General features: G+C 44.1%; 1 protein-coding gene across 1 annotated transcript in view; it reads right to left on the reverse strand.

The window, feature by feature from the left end:
- The window catches only part of TRPC3 (transient receptor potential cation channel subfamily C member 3), a 58,520-nt gene extending 42,763 nt beyond the window's left edge, over positions 1–15,757 (reverse strand). Inside the window, exon 1 of the mRNA XM_028743969.2 lies at positions 15,147–15,757. Within this exon, the coding sequence (XP_028599802.2) occupies positions 15,147–15,397 (251 nt within the window). The 5' untranslated portion in view covers positions 15,398–15,757. The remainder of the gene's footprint in view (positions 1–15,146) is intronic.
- Positions 15,758–22,908: the final 7,151 nt, after the last annotated feature.

Below are 22,908 nucleotides of genomic sequence, written 5' to 3' on the forward strand. Positions count from 1 at the left end.
ACTATTTCCGGCTTAGCGGAGTCTGTAACCCGAGGTGTTTGTAACCCGAGGTACCACTGTATTCCCATTCATGTGTTTCACAAAGAGACACACAAACAATTTATACAGTGGAACCTCAGGTTGCAGACGTAATCCGTGACAGAGGCACATCCACAACCCGCAGCGTTACCCGCAGCGTTCGCATCCTGAAGTGCCGCTTCTGCACAGGCGCTGGTGCAATTTGGTGCTTCTGCGCATGCGGCGAAACTCGGAAGTAACCTGTTCCGGTACTTCCGGGTTTCCTGCAGTCCGCAACCCAAAAACACGTAACCTGAAGTGGCCGTAACATGAGGTATGACAGTATTTCCCATTTATTTCATCCCAGTCTTTCTTCCCCTCCCCCCCCCCAAAAAAACAAATACTGAACTGCTGGAAAAGTTGGAGGGGAAATTTTTAATCTTAGAATATGTTTATAATTTGAAACATTTTGTAAAGAACATCCACTGTGACACATTGCAGCAAACTGAGACAAAGTATACAATACTAGCAGCGCCAGCCCTGCCATTAGACAGGGGGCAAATGCCACCTAAGGCAGCAGATGCTGGGAAGTGGGGAGTAGCAGCAAGTTGTTGGGATGAGAGAGCAGTGTGGGCCAAGAAGCCTGTCCTGAGCCCTCTAAAACAGCCTTAAGGGGATGCTGTTCCATCATCAGTGCTGAAACAAGGTTTGAATGGCCTGCTTTGCAAACTTCTGCAGATGGGACTGGGGAGATGTGGCACCATCTTATTCTTCACTCAAGGCAATAACATGACTCAGGTTGGCCCTGAAGACTCGTATGAACAAACAGCAATATTGCCTGAATTAAAAAATGCACACCATTAGCAGCCATATTTTTTTTTTACCTAAATATTCTGTTTTAAATTTAAAGGCTATAGGGTGCTGTTTAAAAACAACCCTCTCTCTCTGTCTCTCTCAAACTTTAATTAATGGAATTTGAAAGCATTTGCTACTTACAAAGCTAAACCCAGCAAAACATTACCAGAATATATAGCTAAAAATGGCAGCTTTAGTTCTTGAATGTGCAAACTGAAAGGCTCTTAAGCGCTCTTCCGCCACCATCCAAATTCAGAATTGTGTCTTGAATTAATAACCTTTGGCAAATGCATACAACAGATGCTGAATTTGTTTGATAGTCCAAAGAGGGGCCTAGCAAATCAGGAGTTAATTATTCACCTTTTATTTGCAGCTAGTGTGACAATAGCAAAGCTCTCGAATGGTTTTAAGTGCACTGATGTAGACGATTGGTATTGTTAAGATTTGGCATATAGCCCTGTTAGAAAAGCTTTCGCATAAATGGCAAGTTATTAGGGGGCAAATAGAGAGAGATCAATTTGCAACCATATGGTTCCTTTTTATTGAATACACTTACATACAGGAGCACCAGCAGAGCTGTTTCCAGCACTACATAAGTCAGTAGGGCTATTATGGGGAGCTCTAGGTAATGGAAACAGACTTTGTCTTGGGTCCACTGGGGTCTCCAATTTCTGTTCAACGAAACAAAAGGAATGTACTTTCTTTCTCTTTGGTTACCTGTGCACGTTCTTAAGATCTTGATAATACTATATCCACTTAAATTGAGGGTGATTTTTGATGTTTTCCCCCCAACCTGGTCTTCTTTTTACTCTGTGAGGTAGGTGAATAGTGTTGCTTGTTTGGGGTTGTACTGAGGGGGACAGGAGTTCCTTCCTCTGTCTATTCACATTTTAGAAGAAAAAAACTTTCAATAAAGAACTATATTATTAAAAAGTTGGTGCATACAACTGAGGTGGAAACTGAAGCGTAGAACCATTTGCCACACTTGCTGGCACCTGGCCCTTTAATTAGGCCCAGCTACAAGCAAGTATGCACTAACCAGGCAATGAGGAGACAACATCTGGGCATTGCCTGGAGACTCCACCTGTGGTTGATGGCAGTGAAGAAGCTCATCTTCTGCCTTAGGCAGAAAAGAGGGGAGGCAGGAATGATATAAAAAGACAGAGAGAAGAAGGTGGAAAAGCCCAATGGAGACATAAGGAGCAGGTTGGTCAAGCTGGAGGCTTAAATAAGGTGCCTCCACAGAGACTGGGGGGGGGGGGAGTTCTTGCTTCCCTGTTGGAAGGTCTTCTTCAGGCTGTTCCACTAAGCTCTATTGGGCATGACCTAAGAACAGAGTATGCTTTCTCTTGAAAGACCTACACTGGCTCCCAGTACGTTTCCGAGCACAATTCAAAGTCTTGGTGCTGACCTTTAAAGTCCTAAACGACCTTAGTATACCTGAAGGAGCGTCTCCACCCCCATCGTTCTGCTTGGACGCTGAGGTCCAACGCCGAGGGCCTTCTGGCGGTTCCCTTGCTGCGGTAAGCCAAGTTACAGGGAACCAGGCAGAGGGCCTTCTCGGTAGTGGCACCCACCCTGTGGAACGCCCTCCCACCAGATGTCAAAGAGAAAAACAACTACCAGACTCTTAGAAGACATCTGAAGACAGCCCTGTTTAGGGAAGCTTTTAATGTTTAATAAATTATTGTATTTTAGTGTTCTGTTGGAAGCTGCCCAGAGTGGCTAGGGAAACCCAGCCAGATGGGCGGGATATAAATAATAAATTTTTATTTTTATTTTTTTTTTATTATTATTATTATTATTATTATTATTATTATTATTATTATTATTATTATCATCATCATCACAGCCTGGATTTAACCCTGCTAAGGGCACTGAGGCACAAGACCCTTGTTTTCCTTGGGGAAGAAACTTTCCTGGAACTCGGAAGCATCTCTGGAAGGAACTGACTGTCCCTATTGTTTGGGACAAATCATAACCTGAATGAAGTCTGATATAGAGTTGACCTGATGAGACTTGGTGCCATTCTTTTGACATTTTTGGAACATGCCCCCTTGCTTTTGTCTGCTCCTTCCTCAGGGGTAGGGCACCCAAGTGAATACAGGAAAGAGCCCCTGTTCCTTTAAGGGCATTTACTGTTCTCTAAACTTGCTCTGATGTCATATGCATGCCCTAGTGATATAAACAAATGTACAGTGAAATCCTGTACATATCTGTTCAGATGTAAGTGCGGCGGAATTTAATTGGGTTTACTCTCAGGTAAGTGGGCAGAGTGTGGAAGCTGTAATTCTGGAAATGAGTTGATGCAACTGTCATAATAAATCCACTTAGGGGAAAACTATGTTCCTAGTGCAGGTGAAAGTGGCAGGGAAACCTTTTAAATAAATTAATAATATCTACATAATGTTGGCAATGGGAGCCTTACTGGGATTTGTGCCAGCTGAAAGCCTTCCTGCACTGAGAGATGTTTTCAGGAAACTTTCTGCAGCAATACTAGGGAAATACTCCCAGAATAGCAATGCTCACTTACAGCCTCAGAATTTTTTTCTTTTAGGTATTTGCATGGATCAGAACACATCAGAATCAGGAGGGCTTTTATTGCAAGTTAATTAGTACTGGATTTTGTATTACCTTTAGCCACATTTGCTTCATTAGCACATGCTTCACACTGCGGAGCATATGAGCTTCAAATTAAAATGCAATTCAAGAGGAAAGTACCTACTTTCTAACAAAAACGGGGCTGCTGGCTTCTGTGTACCCCAGTGAACAGTGGCTGTGAAATACCATATGACGAAGTCTGCTTGTACAGTGATACCTCGGGTTACATACGCTTCAGGTTACATATGCTTCAGGTTACAGACTCCGCTAACCCAGAAATAGTACCTCGGGTAAAAAACTTTGCTTCAGGATGAGAAAAGACATCGTACTCCGGCGGCGTGGCAGCAGCAGGAGGCCCCATTAGCTAAAGTGGTGCTTCAGGTTAAGTACATTTTCAGGTTAAGAATGGACCTCCGGAACGAATTAAGTACTTAACCCGAGGTACCACTGTATATAGCTACACTTGGGAAGAGTCAGGCAACTTTCTTCTACAATAATTTATAGAGGGGCAGAATAAGAGCGAGGAACACTCTAAACCAGGAATGTGCACACGCCCACAAGTCCCTTGGTCTCTGGTGTCCTGTTGCTTAAGCACATCTTGTTAGGTTGATTAATTGAGCTCTAGGAACAGCATAGAGCAGAGTTACATCTGCTGCTATGGCAGCTGGGTGGGACAGACTGCAGAAAATGCATTCCAGTCAGCAACCTCCAACATGCAGAGGCCGAGGGTGGAATGAAAATGATGCTAGTGTTGTTCATTCCATAGGGCTCATAATGGCAGTCCTCCTCTACTCATGCCATCTTAGAGAGTCGCATTATTGTCCATCTAGATAATTACGATTACTATTATATCATCTAGACAGCATCTTAAAAAGCAGAGACATCACCTTGCCAACAAAGATCCGTATAGTTAAAGCTATGGTGTTCCCAGTAGTGATGTATGGAAGTGAGAACTGGACCATAAAGAAGGCTGATCGCCGAAGAATTGATGCTTTTGAATTATTGTGCTCTTGAGAGTCCCATGGACTGCAAGAAGATCAAACCTATCCATTCTTAAGGAAATCAGCCCTGAATGCTCACTGGAAGGACAGATCCTGAAGCTGAGACTCCAATACTTTAGCCACCTCATGAGAAGAGAAGACTCCCTGGAAAAGACCCTGATGTTGGGAAAGATGGAGGGCACAAGGAGAAGGGGACGACAGAGGACGAGATGGTTGGACAGTGTTCTCAAAGCTACTAGCATGAGTTTGACCAAACTGCGGGAGGCAGTGGAAGACAGGAGTGCCTGGCGTGCTCTGGTCCATGAGGTCACGAAGAGCCAGACACGACTAAACGACTAAACAACAACAATTATATCATCAGTTCACAGCCTCAGTAAAAAAAAACAACCCTCAGGATGACATTGTAACATGTTCTGTGAAACACCCTGATTCCGGGTATAGGGCAGTATATAAATTTAATAACATAATAACATAAAATGTAACATAAAACATAACATAATCAGGGGTGGGAAACCTTTGATCCTATGCATGCTGTTGGACTCCAACTCCCATCAACACAGCAAATAATGCAGGATGATGGGAAATAATGCAGGATGATGGGAGCTGGAATCCAGCATCACTTGGAGGGCCACAGCTTCTTCATATCAGACATGTATCATGCTCTAGGATGTGCAAAGCACTACACACACACACACACACACACACACACACACATTATCTCAGTAAGCTTTGCAGCAACTTTCCTAAAACTTGCCACAATTGCTATCCTCAGTGTTATCATCATAACATTACAGATGGAGGACTAAAGTTGAGGCAAGAGTGGCTTGGTGTGGTTTTAGACAAGTCTCACAGCCGAGTGATAATTTAATCTGGACCATCCAAGTGACAGCCATCATTTTGGCCACTATGCTGCCCCAGAATGCCAAAGGTAAATGCTTAACTCTTAAACTGGGTTTTGCATGTTCCCTTCCTACTGCTTTAGGACAGAAGAAATAGGTTGCAACTTGCAAATCTTAGTATCTCTAAGAGAGGAAGCAATGTACAGCACAATGACCTAGCACCAACATCACCCTGCAGGCACGCAGATCCCAGGAGAGAGCAACTGAACTAGTTGGCCTGATTCTATTTGGATCTGGTGGCTGGGAGCCTGAGCGCAGTGCAGATCCCACAAGGCTGTATAGGCATGAAGCCAGGGCATGGCAAGGAGATTCACAACTGCACTGAACAATTGCAGTGCGCCAAAGGGTCTCTTCTGCCAAGCATTGTTACAGTTGCTGTTCCCAGAGACAGAGGAACTATGTTAGAAGATGCCTGACCCACCTACTGCGTAAGAGTATTTAACTGGGAATTGCAAAAATTAAACAGGCAGCCTCTTACACATTAAACTACATGTCCTACCACAGAGCGCTGGGCCTTCCTCTTCACTACCTTCCTACTTATTTCTAGCCCAGTTTCTTTCCTCCCCTCTCCCCATAGGTAATGTGGAAGCCACTCTCATTCATTCATTCATTCATTCATTCATTCATTCATACAAACATACACACCGATACACATTCAGAAGGAAGGGCGGGATACAAATTCAATGAATAAAAATAATTCCTATGCACACACTTTCATGCTAACTCCACAGAAGTTGTAGCATCCCATGATGCTCATGCTGAGCCAGTCTGAACTCTAGGTTCCATAGCGGTGCCATTGTCCAAGGTATTTGTAGCTTCAGTTGTTGTTACAGGGAACGAGCCATAACCATATGGAGAGGATATGCAGGGCCCAGGGTTATAAATCAGCCGAATACAGAGAAGATCAGCCACAGCTCTGTTGTATAGCACATGTACTGCACGCAGAAGGTCCCAGGCTCAACCCTTCCCATTCCCAGCTAACATGATCAGGTGTTTGTTACCCGCAGAGCCACTGCCAGAGGGGACAACACTGGGCTGGATAACAAATGATGGTAATTGGTGTAAGGCACTTTCTTATGCTGTACCAATGTGGTACAAAGACCAATGTGAAGAGCTGCCATACCAGGTTTCAGAGACCAATGTAAAGATCTGTGAATGTATGAATGAGGCTAGGGTTTTATTTAAATAGTAATTTTAATTTTCTATTACCTAAATTCACTGGGCGCTGCATGAACTACATACAGGGGATTTACTTCCCTGTATGTAGGGAAGAGGAGAGCACAAAATATGAAGCTCAACATTAAAAAAACTAAGATCTTGGCTACTGGTCCCATCACCTCCTGGCAAATAGAAGGGGAAGAAATGGAGGCAGTGAGAGATTTTACATTATTGGGTTCCATGATCACTGCAGATGGTGACAGCAGTCACAAAATTAAAAGACGCCTGCTTCTTGGGAGAAAAGCAATGAGAAACCTAGACAGCATCTTAAAAAGCAGAGACATCACTTTGCTGACAAAGGTCCGTATAGTTAAAGCTATGGTGTTCCCAGTAGTGATGTATGGAAGTGAGAGTTGGACCATAAAGAAGGCTGATCGCCAAAGAATGGATGCTTTTGAATTATGGTGCTGGAGGAGACTCTTGAGAGTCCCATGGGCTGCAAGAAGATCAAACCTATCCATTCTGAAGGAACTCAGCCCTGAATGCTCACTGGAAGGACAGATCCTGAAGCTGAGGCTCCAATACTTTGGCCACCTCGTGGGAAGAGAAGACTCCCTGGAAAAGACCCTGGTGTTGGGAAAGATTGAGGGCACAAGGAGAAGGGGACGACAGAGAACAAGATGGTTGGACAGTGTTCTTGAAGCTACTAACATGAGTTTGACCAAACTGCGGGAGGCAGTGGAAGACAGGAGTGCCTGGTGTGCTCTGGTCCATGGGGTCACGAAGTCAGAAACGACTAAACGACAACAAAATATGCTTAAGATTGGACTCCATATTGGAGCCCAATCTTCTTGTGGATTCCACTGCATGGTAATTATGACAGAGCGTGGGGTGGAATCAGAACTGCTTGTATGAATCAATTTTAAGTTATAATTGGAGAGATTCAAACAGCTTTCTTTCTTGACTTAAGGAGTTGCACAGTGATGTCCACCACCCAAAAAAACCCCACCTAATTTTATATTCTGGGTTTGCCGCCAGCCTCAGTTTAATTAATTGCCTCTTTAGAAACACTGTATTTTATAACTCAAAACAAAGATCTCATAACAGAAGCTTTTCATAAAGTGTACATTGAAACAGAGTTATCCCCGAAGACTAAAATACTGAAAAGTGAAAGCAGGCTATGTCCCACCATAAACAGAAAAGATAATTCTCTGAGGCAAAAATTTATTCTAACTCAAGGCATTTTATTGCTTTTTAAAAAAAACCATTGGGAAGAAATGTATTATTGCTCCACAAACAGGAAAAGGAAATGAATTGCTGGCATACATTTAATCATAATCTTTATCTCCCCTGGGTATGAAATGGCAGGGCACAGGAAGTGGTTGGAGTGGGTGTTTGAGAGAATAAGCCATTATGGGAAAGGAACAAGAGCAAACAACAGTTGGAATTAGGGAGGGGGATATAAATGGGAATGTGGTTAGTAGGAAACCTTGCACTGCTCCTTTTATGCTGATAGATGAGGAGTTAGAAATGAATATGCTTCTTTCTTTACTTCCACTTTCCCTCTTTTGCCCCCTCATATCTTATTTCACTTAAGGTATCTCCATACATTAATTGTTGGAGAACTGGAAATGCTATGGTAGGCCGTCCATACTTTCTCCCTGTAATGCTACAGGGGTAGTCTGGAAAATCTATCATAACATAACACACTTACATCTGCAATAAAATAAAATAGTACAAGGGCAACAAACATAAAAAACCGCAACACCAAGTACATTTCATGGCTTACTGTTGTGTGCATTCTAATAGTGCTAGCAGACAGTAGTGTTGCTCTAAACAGTGTTAGAAATTCATTTTCTGTGACTGGCACGCGTCCAGTTGCCACCACATGGAGATTTCTGGATGCCAGATTGGCAGATGACATCTCCGTCTGCCTGGCCCCGCCAGCTTTCTTGAGCAGGTATGTGGAAGAGCTTATTTATTGCATTTATATCCCACCTTTTCATAAAGTGTACATGGTTCACCCCGTCCTCAGTTAATCCCTACAACAACCCTGTGAGGTAGGTTAGGAGACTGTGGCTGGCCCAAGGTTACCAGTGAAATTCATGACAGAATGGGGTTCAAACCACAACCCTGAGGTTAAGAGTCTCATGCTCTACCAACTGAACTATCCCAGATCATGGACCGTTGGTCTGACTTCCCAAGTTCTATGATACCACAAACATAGTGCTTCACAGAGGCACTGCTAGAATGTTCTGGCAAAGGACTCCCCCTAAACAAAACATAAAAAGGTAAAGGTACCCCTGCCCGTGCGGGCCAGTCGTGTCCGACTCTAGGGTTGCGTGCTCATCTCGCTCTAGAGGCCATGAGCCGGCGCCGTCCGAAGACACTTCTGGGTCACGTGGCCAGCGTGACGAAGCTGCAGCTGGCGAGCCAGCACCAGCGCAGCACACGGAAACGCCGTTTACCTTCCCGCTATAAAGCGGTACCTATTTATCTACTTGCACTTAAGAGTGCTTTCGAACTGCTAGGTGGACAGCTGGGACCGAACAACGGGAGCTCACCCTGCCGCGGGGATTCGAACCACCAACCATACGATCAGCAAGTCCTAGGCACTGAGGTTTTACCCACAGCGCCACCCGCATCCCCAGGAAAACAAAACATAGAAAGGCCTTTATACTGTGAGTCCCTTGGGGATACTTTGTACAAGATAGGCCAGAAGTCCAAATAAAAAAATATTGAAAGCCATCCTTCCCTGTTTGTACATTTAGTAAGGAACATACAGAGACTACCACTTAAAAATAAGCTCCAGACGATAGCAAAAACTTCCAAATTAGAATCTTCTTTTAAGTGTCCTCCATCTCTTTTCTTTCCCCAATGTGACATTCTTCACTTTGACAAATTTGTTTGGCCATGTGAAAATACAAAAAAAAAGTTCGGAGGAAAGGTAATTTATTTTTTTACTGGCAGCAGAACAGAACGGCTGCAAGACCTGAACTGACACAGGAAGTGGAGCTTCTCAGCAGCTATTCTAGCGGTCTGAGAAAAACACCCCTGACTCATCTGGGTCTATTAAACAAATGCTTTCAATGTCAATTAAATGTATTCAGCAGGATATTAAAGCATGCTAGACTGAGCCGCTGTCTCACATTTTCATAAACTCTTCTCGCTTGGACATTTAAAATGTTCCTTTCTATTAGGATTTTATATCTATTGAATGCAAATATTAATAAAAGCTTTCTTGAGAATGCATGAAATCAGAGAGAGAAAGGAATGTTTTAGGTTTTGTAAAGAGGTCAGTGATTGCTAAGCTTCTGCACCCAACAGAAACTGCCCAGAATGTTCCCAATTCTATGACCGACTTCTGGGGGGGAAATGTTGTTGTGTGTTTTTTTTAAGGCAGGAAAGTAGCTCAGCAGCAACTTTGTAGGGAGTGCTATGGCTTTGTGAGACTGTGAAGGACAGACACCAGGTGGTGCTGAAGAATATTTCTTCCAATAGGAACATAGGAACCGACTTGTTGTTCCATGTAGCTTAGTATTGGCTGCACTGACTTGCACCAGCTTTTCAGGGATTCAAGGAGGAGTTTCTTCCAGCCCTATTTGGAGATGCTGGGGTATGAGACACATACACATGCCAAGCAGCTGTTCTACCACTGAGCTATGTGCTTCCCCCATGTTCCACGGGGGTTGTTGGGCTGTGGGGTTTAAGAATTTATGCATGGCCTTTTCTAAGTTCTGCCTTTTGTCTTCTGCTCAGGATATCAAGACAAACTGAAAAAGGAAAAGGGCTACCATAAACTTTTGCTGCACAGTTATTTAGGAAGTCAAAAATTTACTTCTGGGTAGACATGAATAGGACTTCCATTGTAACAATTTCCAGCAGGGTTATAAACAACTGTTTTGTAAATTTCCTCTGTTGCAGCGAGACAGCAAAGAGTCTTGTGGCACCTAAAAACTAACAAAGTAGCTAGGGTATAGCCTTTTGTGAATTACAGTTAGCTTCATCAGATGTATGCAATGTTATCCTGATATATATATATATACAGTATATATATATATATATATATATATATATATATATATATATATATGGGGCAGGGGGACAGAAAACAATTAGGTCTGTGAGGGCAGAAGGAAATGACTTGCAGAAAATACAGGTGTTAATACAGTGGTACCTCAGGTTACATACGCTTCGGGTTACATACGCTTGAGGTTACAGACTCCGCTAACCCAGATATAGAACCTCAGGTTAAGAACTTTGCTTCAGAATGAGAACAGAAATCATGCTCCGGCAGCGTGGCGGCAGCAGGAGGCCCCATTAGCTAAAGCGGTGCTTCAGGTTAAGAACAGTTTCAGGTTAAGAACGGACCTCTGGAACGAATTAAGTTCTTAACCCGAGGTACCACTGTAATTATACTATCAACCTATGTTAAGTTTATCTCCCTATGTACTGTCTGCATTTCACTCTTCCTCTGACCACACTGTTGACAATCCTGCCTCTTCCATATATATCTAGAAATCAGGATAACACTTCATACATCAAGCTTAACATGAGTCAACAGTGAAGTAAAACAGCAAAAAAAGCTAACGCTATTCTAGGCTGCATCAACAGAAGATCAAGGGAAGTAATAGTTCAGCTCTATGGTCAGACCACACCTTGGTCAGACCACACCTGGAATACTGTGTCCAGTTCTGGGTGCCACAATTTAAGGATACTAACAAGCTGGAACATGTGCAGAGGAGGGTGACCAAAATCAGGGTCTGGAAATCAAGCCTCATGAGGAATGGTTGATGGAGTTGGGTATGTTTTAGCTTGGATAAAAGGAAACTGAAGAGATATGATAGCCATATTCAAATATCTAACGGGATATCACATGGAAGATGGAGCAAGCTTGTTTTCTTCTGCTCCAGAGAGTAAGACACAAACTAATGGATTCAAGTTACAAGAAAGGAGATTCCAACTAAACATCAGGAAGAACCTTCCGACAGTAAGAGCTGGTCTCTCCTTCTTTGGCGGTTTGTAAACAAAAGTTGGATGGTTACTTGTCATGGATGCTTTGGCTGAGATTCCTCCATTTCAGTGGGTTGGACTAGATGATCCTCTGGGTCCTTCCAACTCTACAGTTCTATGATTCTATGATAAAGTGGACTGTAGTCGACTAAAGCTTATGCCACAATGTATTAGTTAGTTGTTGGTTGTTAAGACGCCACAAGACTCTTGGTCGTCTGTGAGTCAGACTGTCAAGACTTCTACATAGTACATTCAAATAAGAGAACATGCATCTATCAGTGGCTAGTTCCTGAAGACCACCTGCCCAGAATCCACTTTCTCTGGCTTGAAATAAAATCCAAGGTCTGTGGTAACCAGTTGTGGTTGCACGGTAGTGAGGGGAAAGGCACTGTGTCCTTTTTCAATTATTGAGGAACTCTCAATTGTTATTTCACATTTTCCAGGCTTCACTGAGCCCTGGCTCAAATTAAGCTTGGCACCTGTGCTTACTGCATGCCAACCATCTCTGACCTCAATATTTTTCCAGCTCCACATTAGCTCTAGTGAAACAGAAATCCATTTTTCATTCCACCAAGAGACATTTTCTAACCTCGCATGTCAACTCTCAAGCACTAACAGAAATGATCCCATTTACAATTATTCCAGCATCTTTTCTGCCTGAGCCATTTTCTCAGCTGTATCCTTCACTTTCCAGTCCCTGACATCTATATTCCGTGGCTGTGCATCCAGACCTGCAATTTTTCACTATGCAACATTAAGAGACAGGAAATCACACAAGAAGGTGACTAGTCTGTACTAACCACTGCACTCCGTAAATCTTGGCTCCTGTTTAGAGCTCCATTTCTCAGTTGTCCTACTCGTCGTTCGTCACAGAGCTTGTCGTTCATTCCTTTGGCCGGTCCAGCAATATTTGCAGATACAACATTTGTACATTATGTGAGTTCTCAAGTAGGGCATAAGAAACGGAGGCCGTGCAAGCCATTTTGCTGCCTGGGACAAAGGTCAAGATGGTGCCCTTGTCCATTACAGTGGTACCTTGGGTTACATACGCTTCAGGTTACATACGCTTCAGGTTACAAACTCCGCTAACCCAGAAATAGTGCTTCAGGTTAAGAACTTTGCTTCAGGGTGAGAACAGAAATCGTGCTCCGGCGGCGCAGCGGCAGCAGGAGGCCCCATTAGCTAAAGTGGTGCTTCAGGTTAAGAACAGTTTCAAGTTAAGAACGGACCTCTGGAACGAATTAAGTACTTAACCCAAGGTACCACTATATTTAAAAATATTTATATGTTGCTTTCCAGGCAAAGTGTGCCTAAAGCAGCTTAAAACAATAACAACTATAAGTATAAATATCAATATTGTTAAAATAAAAGCTAAACTAGGATAAATCATTCCTTGTTCAGAAGCCAACTGGACTGGCAATTGCATCTTATATCAACACAGGCAATGGGACAGCATCTTCCACCACACCCAAGGACAGCAGGCTAGTTTGGCAGCTGCAGGCCAAATTGCACAGCACACACACAGCTTCATCCGCCCCACAGCCCTAAGCATCTGCCACCTGAGGCAGTCATCTCACTCTGCCTAATGGTATGGCCGGTCCTGTTATATACCCTCAGTACATACAGAGAGTGTGCTCCCCCCATGTGAATGCCTGGGGAATCTAGAATGACTAGCAAAATCCATGGGCAGGTGGCAATGACCATGGTGCTAAATTAGCTGCCATAGTTACAATCACCCTTGCAAACCAAGAAGAAGAGGAGGAGGAGTTTGGAGTTGATATCCCGCTTTATCACTCCTCTTCAGGAGTCTCAAAGCAGCTAACATTCTCCTTTCCCTTCCTCCCCCCAAATACTCTGAGAGACTTCAAAGAAGTGTGACTAGCCCAAGGTCACCCAGCAGCTGCATGTGGAGGAGCGGGGACGTGAACCCAGTTCATCAGATTACGAGTCTACCACTCTTAACACTACACCACACTGGCTCTCCAACCAAGCACCCACTTCATTTCATTTTATTTTTTTTACAACTTTATAACCCACCCTTTTAGAAAGTTCTTTGACTGGTTGTGGACAGCTTATCTGAAAGTGCCCCAGATCTTGAGAATCTTCCTTATTCTTGGCAATTGTCCCTCCCTTTCACCTTCACAAAGGTCACCTCCCCGTTGCTGTACGGTGAATTTGAACCCATGCAAGGAGAAGCTTTTGCTCATTTCACCTTCTAAATTCTTTCAGAAGAAAGGAAGCACAGAGACTTCCATGGTCTCTCTCAAGGTTCTCCTTCCACACACGTGTTCCACCTCCCCCCTTAGCAAATTGCAGCAAATTGGGGGGTAGGAATAAGATGACTTAACGTATAGAATGGTCCTACTAGATCAGGCCAGCGACTCATCTAGTACAGCTTCCTATTCTCATAGTGACCAACCAGATGTTCATAGGAGGCCTGCTAGTGGGACCTGAGAACAACTGCAATCTCTCCTCCTGTGGTTTCCAGCTACTACTATTCAGAAGCATCCTATCTCTGAACAAGAAGGCAGCTGTATAGCCACCATGGCTAGTTGTGAAGGACAGAATTATCCTCCAAGAATTTCTCTTTCAAAGCCATCCATGTTGGTGGCCGCTGCTGCTTCTCGTACATGCGAATTATTGAGCAAGTTAGTTTTTGCTCTGGGTGATACCTTTAAAATGGAGTCAGCAATTCTGTAAAGAAAAAAAGTGCATATTGATGGAAAATGCAGAAAGATTCATTTTTGGGGACAAAAGTGGACTGGAACCAGAGTGCTGCAGGTACAGACACACTCAGTCCGACTCCAAATGCAAACTGCAAGAGCAATCAGTGGAGTGGATCAGGACTACACTCCAGAATGCAGAGAGAACACAGAATCCCAACAAACAGTAGTAGCAACTAACAACTACGGCAGGCAGGAATTCCTGCACCCACCCACACCTGATGTCTATTCCTTTCTTGTTGAATAAAATAGTTCACTTTCCAACTCAGTCGGGTATTTATTGTGGCATCGCTTTTTGCAGCATCTATGCAAATAATTGGTGCCGAAATGCCAGCCCATATCCTCACCCCCATTTAATGTGGATTTACCCTTTCTAGGGAAATTCAATTATTATTATTACTATTATTATTTTTTAAAAAACACCTGTTGTCAAATTCAATGGCTCCATTGCGATAACCCATTTACAACATGGAGCCCCCATGTGAAAACACCCTGCCCAGTCTTATGATGAGACAACTCTTGGCAGCCTTATTTTCTCTCTCCGCTGCTAGCCTTTTAAGCTTTTCGACCTGGAGCCCAACCAAGTGGCATCCCCTTTAACCAGATCCTCCCTCGACGGCAGTCAACAGTTCCTGGTCCTGTTGCCTTGCCACCGTCTCCTCGGGAGTAGGAGGAAGAGCCCCTCGCTCTCATAAACCCAGGAAAGCTGATCCGGGTCGCTTTGTCGCCCAGGAGCCAGAGGAAGAGAAATCCCAATACTTTGATCCCCAACCCTCCGACGGAGATCAACCGCGGATCCCTTCCCGCCCCAAACTGGGGGCACTCCCCGCCCCCCGAATCCCTCGTTGACCTAACCCACGGGGAGGACGGCTGGGGGGGGGGGCGGGCGTCGGACTTACATGCTGCCCAGCATCGGCGAGGGCGGGTAGCAGCCGTAGGTTTCCCGGTGGGTCTTCACCGCCTGCTGCTGCTGCGGGAGGGGCTCCAGCCCCCCATTGACTCCCCTCCAGCCCCGGCTGGAGCGCTGCTGCTCCGCTTCGGGCGCCCCCTCGTCCTCCCCGTCGTCGCCTCCTTGCTGCTGCTGCTGCTGCTGGAGGGGGAAGGTCACTCGGCTGCCCTGCTCCTTGGTCCTCTTGCCCTTGCTGGACATGCTGGCGTGGACCCGCGGCCGCCGGGATGCTGCTCTGCAGGCGCCGCCGCCGCCCGCCCGCCCTTTCGGGAGCTACTTACTGGCTGGTGCCGGGCAAAGGAAGAGGGCGGGCGGCAGGCAAGCGCTGGCCAGCCAGGGAACACCCGCGCAGCTCGAAGGGGCGGCGGAGCTCTTCGCCAATCAAGGCGAGAGACTCCCTCCCGCCTTCCCTCGCCAGGCGGCTGCCCTGGATGCTGCTGCTGCTGCTGCTAGTCGAAGAGGCAAGCATCTGAGCGTGGACCGAGGGAAGGGAAGGCATTCCAAGCGGCGGAAGCCGGCCGGCCGCTCTGCCTCCTCTCTCCTTTTCATTATCTCGTGCTAGGACAGGCTCATTACTCAGGCAGGCAAGGAGGGAGGGAGAGAGGGAGGGAGGCAAGTCAGCAACCATCTGAGAGCATCAGTCCTTTAGCAAGCAGAGCAGAGGGAGGAGGGAAGGGGGAAAGGAGGAGAAGAAGTGTAGCCACTTTGTTGACAGGCCAAAAAGGAGGAGGGGGAGCACATCTCTCGCCCCCAGTTGATGCTGGGGCGTTTGAGATCCACAGGGCGCTGCTCTAAGAGATGCAACTGCAGGTGCATCTCGGCTGCTCTAGGTTAAGTGCTCTCCTCCAAGTGGAGCAAAACTCACTCCGAGGCTTTAATGAGTGTTAATGGGAACAGATCACCCGCGTGCTTGTCGAGGATGCCAACTTCCAGGGCGAAATAAATACGCTGTCATCTGCTGCCAACAGCAAGGTCCTTCTGCATTCTGCTCGGGACGGAAGAATAAGTGGGCAGAAATCTGACCTCAGAAATGGCAGTATTAAAAAATATAAAAATAAAGTGGGGTATCATTTTAGTCTCCCCACAGCGCTACTGCTGATCATAGATGACCATTCTTAACAAAGGAACTTCAAAGCGAAACGCCAGCATGAAACTGGAACTGAAGAAGTTCCAGTGCTTTTTTTTCTTTCTAAAAAAAATATTTCTGGGTACTCTCGTTTTGACTCAAGAAAATCACCATTTTATAGTTCAAATCGAAGAAAATAAATACAGTAAATGGATAAAAGTACAAAGATGCACAAAATGTTTAGGGGTATGTGTACCCCCACATACCCTCAGGGAAAAAAGCACTGAGAAGTTCATTTCCATCATTTTTGGCCAGAATAGCAATAATTGTGTTTTGTTTTATTCCACAGCATGTGTGAATTAGCTTACCAATGCTGGGATGCCAATATACCTTAGTGAATATCCATTGTAATTATTGTACATACATTTTAGCTTTAATGTTATAGTAGTCATGGTGTGTACTTTTTGCATTTCATTTCCCTTCTAAGTTATTACTTACAGTTCCTCCCTTCCGCAACTCTCATAGATATGGATATATCTATCTCAAACCTTTATTGGCATACATACAAGGTTCCAGCAGGGTTCGGTACAATACAACCACTCATCAAAAACCTGCATCTAACACTTAAGTTAATGTTGTATAACACTCACGAATCCTCATTGCGTGTTGCAGAAACCTGGCTGCTATCTCCATCTTATCCCCATGACCAATTTAGGGTAACATTTCATACATCTGAGTGAAGTGCACTCTAATCTACAAAATCTTATGCCATAATCTGTGTTAGTCTTTAAGGGGCCGTATCCCTGTTGTTTTTACTGTTTACACAGTGTGTAGAAGGCAATAATAATAATGGCTTTTGTGCGTAATGGCTAATTTAAGCGTGATTCACAAGAAATCTCTCAGGCTTGTCATTAAAAGGATCTCCGAGCCTGTATTTTAAGCGGGTGCTCATGAGAACATTAGAAACATAAGATAGAAGGTGGGGAAATGTGCTTCTAACCAGAGAGAAAGCATGAGTGTGCCAGTGTTGCGCAATGGTTCGAGGATCGGACAAGCACCTGGGAGACTAAGGGTCAGCTCTCCCCTTGTCCATGAAGCTCATTGGGTGACTTTGGGCCACTCACTGCCTCCCAGCCCAGGCTTCTTTAACCTCAGCCCTCCAGATGTTTTGAGACTACAATTCCCATCATCCCTGACCACTGGTCCTGCTAGCTAGGGATCATGGGAGTTGTAGGCCAAAATCATCTGGAGGGCCGAGGTTGAGGAAGCCTGTCCTAGCCCAATCTACCTCACAGGGTGGTTGTGGGGATTGACTGAGGGAGAGGGAGCAGCATGTATGCCACCTTGAGTTCCTTGGAGAAAAAAGTGGGTATATAGGGGTGTATATGTATAATTATGTATATGGATATCACAAAATTATTCAAAACAGAATCTTCAAAGTTTCCACTCATGGAATAGTCCAAATCCTTTCATTGCCCCACTTTGTGGAGCAGCAGCGCCACCACTGCATCCGCAACTTGGCTGCTCATGGTGACAGTGGCAGGATGGGGCAGTGGGCGGAGGACTATCGGGTCTGATCTCAATGGCAGCTCCAGGTTGGCACAGTGATTGGGTCCAGATTCGGCCCAATGCCGAAGTGTGATGGCAATGAGAACAGCTAGGGAGCTTGTGGATCCTCAGACAGCTCATCCCACCCTCTGGTGGGCCTCTGGTGGTGAAGAACCCACCAGCCTGCTACCTACCCAGAGATACATTTCCACTGAATTTCTCTCTCTCTCCCTCACACACACACCAGCTTGTCATAGGGGGCGTTTGGACTGCTCTGTATTTTATTACTTAATGCTATAATAAGTAATATTGGGTTTCCCTGCATATTTACTTGTCTTTGACAAAATTACAACCAAAGACTACATTTATAAACTATGGAAAATTGAAAGGGTAAAGCTGAAAACCATGATAATACAATAGTCATCATCCTCCTGTGTGAAAAGCTCATTGTGCTGTATTGTACAAGATTATGAGCAAAAAATTCTTGTAATTGTAACAAGAACTGAATGTTTTCATCTGCCATTGTTCCCAATGCTCACTGCTACAGTCCTCCTGAAGGCAGTGGAGGCCTGACTAAAGGCAAATATCTTGCTGAATCCCCAACTGATTTCAAAAAGATATATATTGTATTTACACCTTGTTATAGTTGATCACAGAACTCATAACAAATGCATACGCAGCCTTCTGGTTCATTCCTTCATGTAGTTAGCCCCCAAAGTTCACATTACTGTACTATACTGTATGGCTTTCCTTGATGTAGTGGTTCCTAGTCTCTTTTTCCAAGCAAATCACAGCCTTATGGTCACGCTTGGGAATCCAAAGGGTCCACTTCCTGAGACGGAAGAGCACACAGTCTCCAACAACTGACAGAGAGAACAATTATATGTGCTTGTTTTTCAATAATTATTCATAATATGAGAATGAGTAAGCAAATGAATTGCTTACTTCCATGGGATCTGATGACCCGATACATCATTAAACAGCAGACTGAAGTTCTGGCTCCAAAACACATATTCTCGTATATCTGGCTGTTAATACTTGCATAACTGTTCAGAATGTCAGCATACTAGCAAGGTGGTGAAAGGGGAAAGGTGATAAGTTCAGTAGCAGTGAAAATATTTTCCATGCAAAAAGCCCCAGGTTTACTCCCCGGCATCTGCAGGTAGCTCTGGAAGACACCCCTGTATGAAACCCTGGAGAGCCACTGTCAGTCAGAGTAGACCAGTGTTGAGTGAAGCTCCATCCTGTGGGTATAATGAGGTCAAATGGACATCATACATGACATCTGTCATGAACTGGCAGAACAGTGTTGAGGGGTGTAGCTAGGACTGGGACACACCTATGCAAGCTGGGGATGGGGACGGAGAGATTGGTGTAGGAAGCACTTACAGTAACATAGGATGATGACAAGATGGGGTCAGTACACAGAACTAGAGCTGCAGGACCCATCTCCAGAGCCCAAGGAGTCCCTGTCTCCATGAACATGGCAGGCTCTGAGGCATAGGGAGCAGCAGGAGAGGTGCTCTAAGAGGCTGAGGCAGATAAGGGCCCACAGCCCAGCTCCCTAGCTTGCTAGATAGGGCTCCCTAGTGCTGGGAGGAGGTATTTGATGTCTCAGCTGAAGTAGGCTAACAGGTGGGGGGTGACATGCCTTGTCAAGCCCAGATGCTGCAATCAGCATGCAAAGGACAAAAGGGAAGCAGAGGTTTGGGGCTGTGTTTACTCAGCAGTCCATGTTGATGAGCCTTGACTTGGTCTTTCCTTGGGCTTCTAATCCCTTGCATTAGCACAGAACATTTGAACTGCAGTCCAGGACGTATCTGAAATGGGGGAACAGCATTCTAAAGCCAGAATAAATTTGTCATTCCGCAAAAGGATGAAAACAACCAAGGAACAGGGGGGGAAATATCCCAGATCATCTGGCAAATCATTCTCAGTGTGCTTTTAAGAGGTGTGTAATTGGTAGTACCTTAGAATATACCAGCAGTGCAGACTAGATCCACAAATCTAGAACAGGATGCTAAAGATGATAAAATAATTATTAGTCCTCGCCATACTCCACTTTGCTTATACATTAATTTTACTTTTTCTATGTTCTACTTCCCTGTTTCAAATACCAGAGGAGAAAAATCTGAACTCATCCTTCAAAACAACTGCTTAAAACTACAATAGCATATGCACTTACTTGGAACTAAATCCTACTAGAGTTAGTGAAACTTACTTCTGAGTGAGTATGATTTGGATTTTACAGAGTACTTCCAACTTTCAGTGCTCCCCCAAACCCACAAAATTGGTTCACTGCATAACTCTTAACTCTTGGCACCAAGTCAGCTCCGGAAATATCCAGCATTTTGTAGCCAGTGTTTACAGAACATTTTTTACAAGCAATATCCTGGATGAGTTTGAAGATGTGCTTCCAATCTGCACAATGTGAAATGTGCTAAGAAAAAGTACAATAGGGTGGATGAACAGACAGCTCAAGGGATTAGTGCTAGGCTACGTGGGAGCATGAATCTTTCTTCTTTATACCTCCCATATCCCCACTGTGATATCTGAGTGGCCATCAGGTCAACCATGGGCTAGGCCAGTTATTGTTTTTCTGCTGGCTTTTTAAGGACTTCAGAGAAATGATTCTACCATGGTGGTTATGCAGTGTCACAATGACAGGTACCCACTTTGTTGCAGCCAACTTTTCCAGAAACTGCTAAGTATTGTATGCTATGAAAACAATGCCTCAGGAATACTTGGGTTCTACATATTCCATCCTGTACTATCAAGATGGCACTTTTCAGAAATATAAAGATAATATACAAAAAACAGTCTATGGGTTTTCTTTTCAGCTGAGCAACATCTTGTTCACCTGATCATTGCTTAGATAAGAAAGACAGATGTTGCTGTACAGAATTCCCTGAGTAATAACAAATGAGATAGCTGGCATAAATAATGGGGCCTGATAGACTTAATTGCCAAAGCTGCTGTTAGAGTAATCTTTCAACAGGCATACTTATTTTGGGTAGGTTTTAAGCCATGAGTAATTTATGTCTCAGCAGGAACAGCAGTCTCTCTCTTATCAGCAAAGCAGCTGTATCAGAGACAAGTATAGTTTGGTAAAACTGGATTAACAAAAAAGAGGTTGTTTATAGAAAACCACCACTTCTGGTGGAATTGTTCTCCCCCTTAAACTAAGAGAAGTATAGTCAGTCACACTGACATTTCCTACTGAGGCAACTTATCTGACAAATGACAACCCTGAAATGGAGTGAGGCTGCTGAAGATAAAGCAATAGCAACTTTGCTGGAATTCTGGTAAAAAACAAGGATCTCAGTTTTATCTATCTATTTCCTTTTTCAGTTTCTATAAGCAATTCAGCAATTGAAAGAGCTATATACCATTTCAGCTGAAATGTGAATTTCATGTTGCCTATGACATGAGGCATTCAGGTAGGGCTGGTCCAAGGAACTTTGTTGCTTGAGGCAAACGAGAAGCTGCACCTCTCCCCATTCAGTTCACAGAAGCTGACTAGATTGGTGGTTGAATCGGGTCATATCTGTACCATAAGTTTTAAATCGCTATGATATCACTTTAACCATCGTGGCTTTCGCCAAAGAATCATAGGAACCGTAATTTGTTAAGGGTGCTGAGAGTTGTTCGGAGAACCATATTCCCTTCGTAGTGACAATCTGAGTAGCTTAACAATCAAACCTTTTCCCTAGGGAATTTTTGGAATTGTAGCTATTTGAGGGAAATGTGGGTCTTCTAATTTCCCTTGACGTGTTAAAAAAACTACAGATCCCAAGACTCTTTGGGGGGAAGCCATGACTATTAAGGTGATATAACAGTGCTTTAATTGTATGATGGCACTATGTCAACAGTGGCAATGGGATAGTGTCTTACAATGCATCTGAGGACAGTGGGCTAATTTAAGGGGCATATGAGAGGCCTGCAGCACACTTAGTTTTCATACCTAACAGCAGGAAATGGCTAGGGGTTGTTCAGAAGGAGCAACAGCTTCCGCTGCCCCCCACCAAGTATTTGCGGTAATTGCCTCACTCTGCCTAATGGTAGGGCTGACTGTTCACTCAGCTGTTCTGGAAACCAGAGACCCTTAAGTTACAAATTAAATTCAAAGTCATGATGAATAAATGAGGAATGTTGCAAAGCATATAAAGCTTTAGCCAATTAGTAATGATTTTCCTCCACAGCAAACAACTCAGCCCAAATAAATTTGCAGAAGGTTTAATCACACCGTAATTGGGAAGTCAGACATTGAGTTAGAGAGAGATGCACAACGGAATGGATACAGTGGTGACAATAAATTAATAACAGTAATTACAGACTGCTTATTATGCAAGGAAAATCAAAACACAGTGTTCTCTCTTCATAATGATCAGTATTTTGTTTTAGCTATGTACAAATTGCTATCATTATATGTTTTAACTTAGGCATGCACATTGACTGCAGTACAGTGAATGCTTTAAGAAATTGGGCGTTAGCCAGTGAAAATTAAGATGAATAATACACATCATACATTGTGACATATTGTCACAAATAGCCACAAATTATAGGAGTTAATGTGATAAATATAGTGAGAGTGGCGGGGAGAGAGAGCACAATCTCTTACTAATTTTCTAACACAGGTTAAAAATTAAAATGGGGATTGTTTTAATCTAGTGTGGCCAGTGTGGTGTAGTGGTTAAGAGCGGTAGTCATGTAATCTGGGTAACCGGGTTCGCGTCTCCGCTCCTCCACATGCAGCTGCTGGGTGACCTTGGGCTAGTCACACTTCTTTGAAGTCTCTCAGCCCCACTTACCTCACAGAGTGTTTGTTGTGGGGGAGGAAGGGAAAGGAGAATGTTAGCCGCTTTGAGACTCCTGAAGGGGAGTGAAAGGCGGGATATCAAATCCAAACTCTTCTTCTTCTTCTTCTTCTTCTTCTTCTTCTTCTTCTTCTTCTTCTTCTTCTTCTTCTTCTTCTTTATGAAATAAAGGTGATTTCCTGGTTGGTACCTCAGTAAATGAGCTGCTTGCAAATTGGGCACTACAAGTTTTCCCAAAAGAAGTAGCTCTAGTCAGATCAAATTAGACACAGTTAATCATT

Source organism: Podarcis muralis, chromosome 9, assembly GCF_964188315.1.
Source record: "Podarcis muralis chromosome 9, rPodMur119.hap1.1, whole genome shotgun sequence".
NCBI classification, from domain to species: Eukaryota; Metazoa; Chordata; class Lepidosauria; order Squamata; family Lacertidae; genus Podarcis; species Podarcis muralis.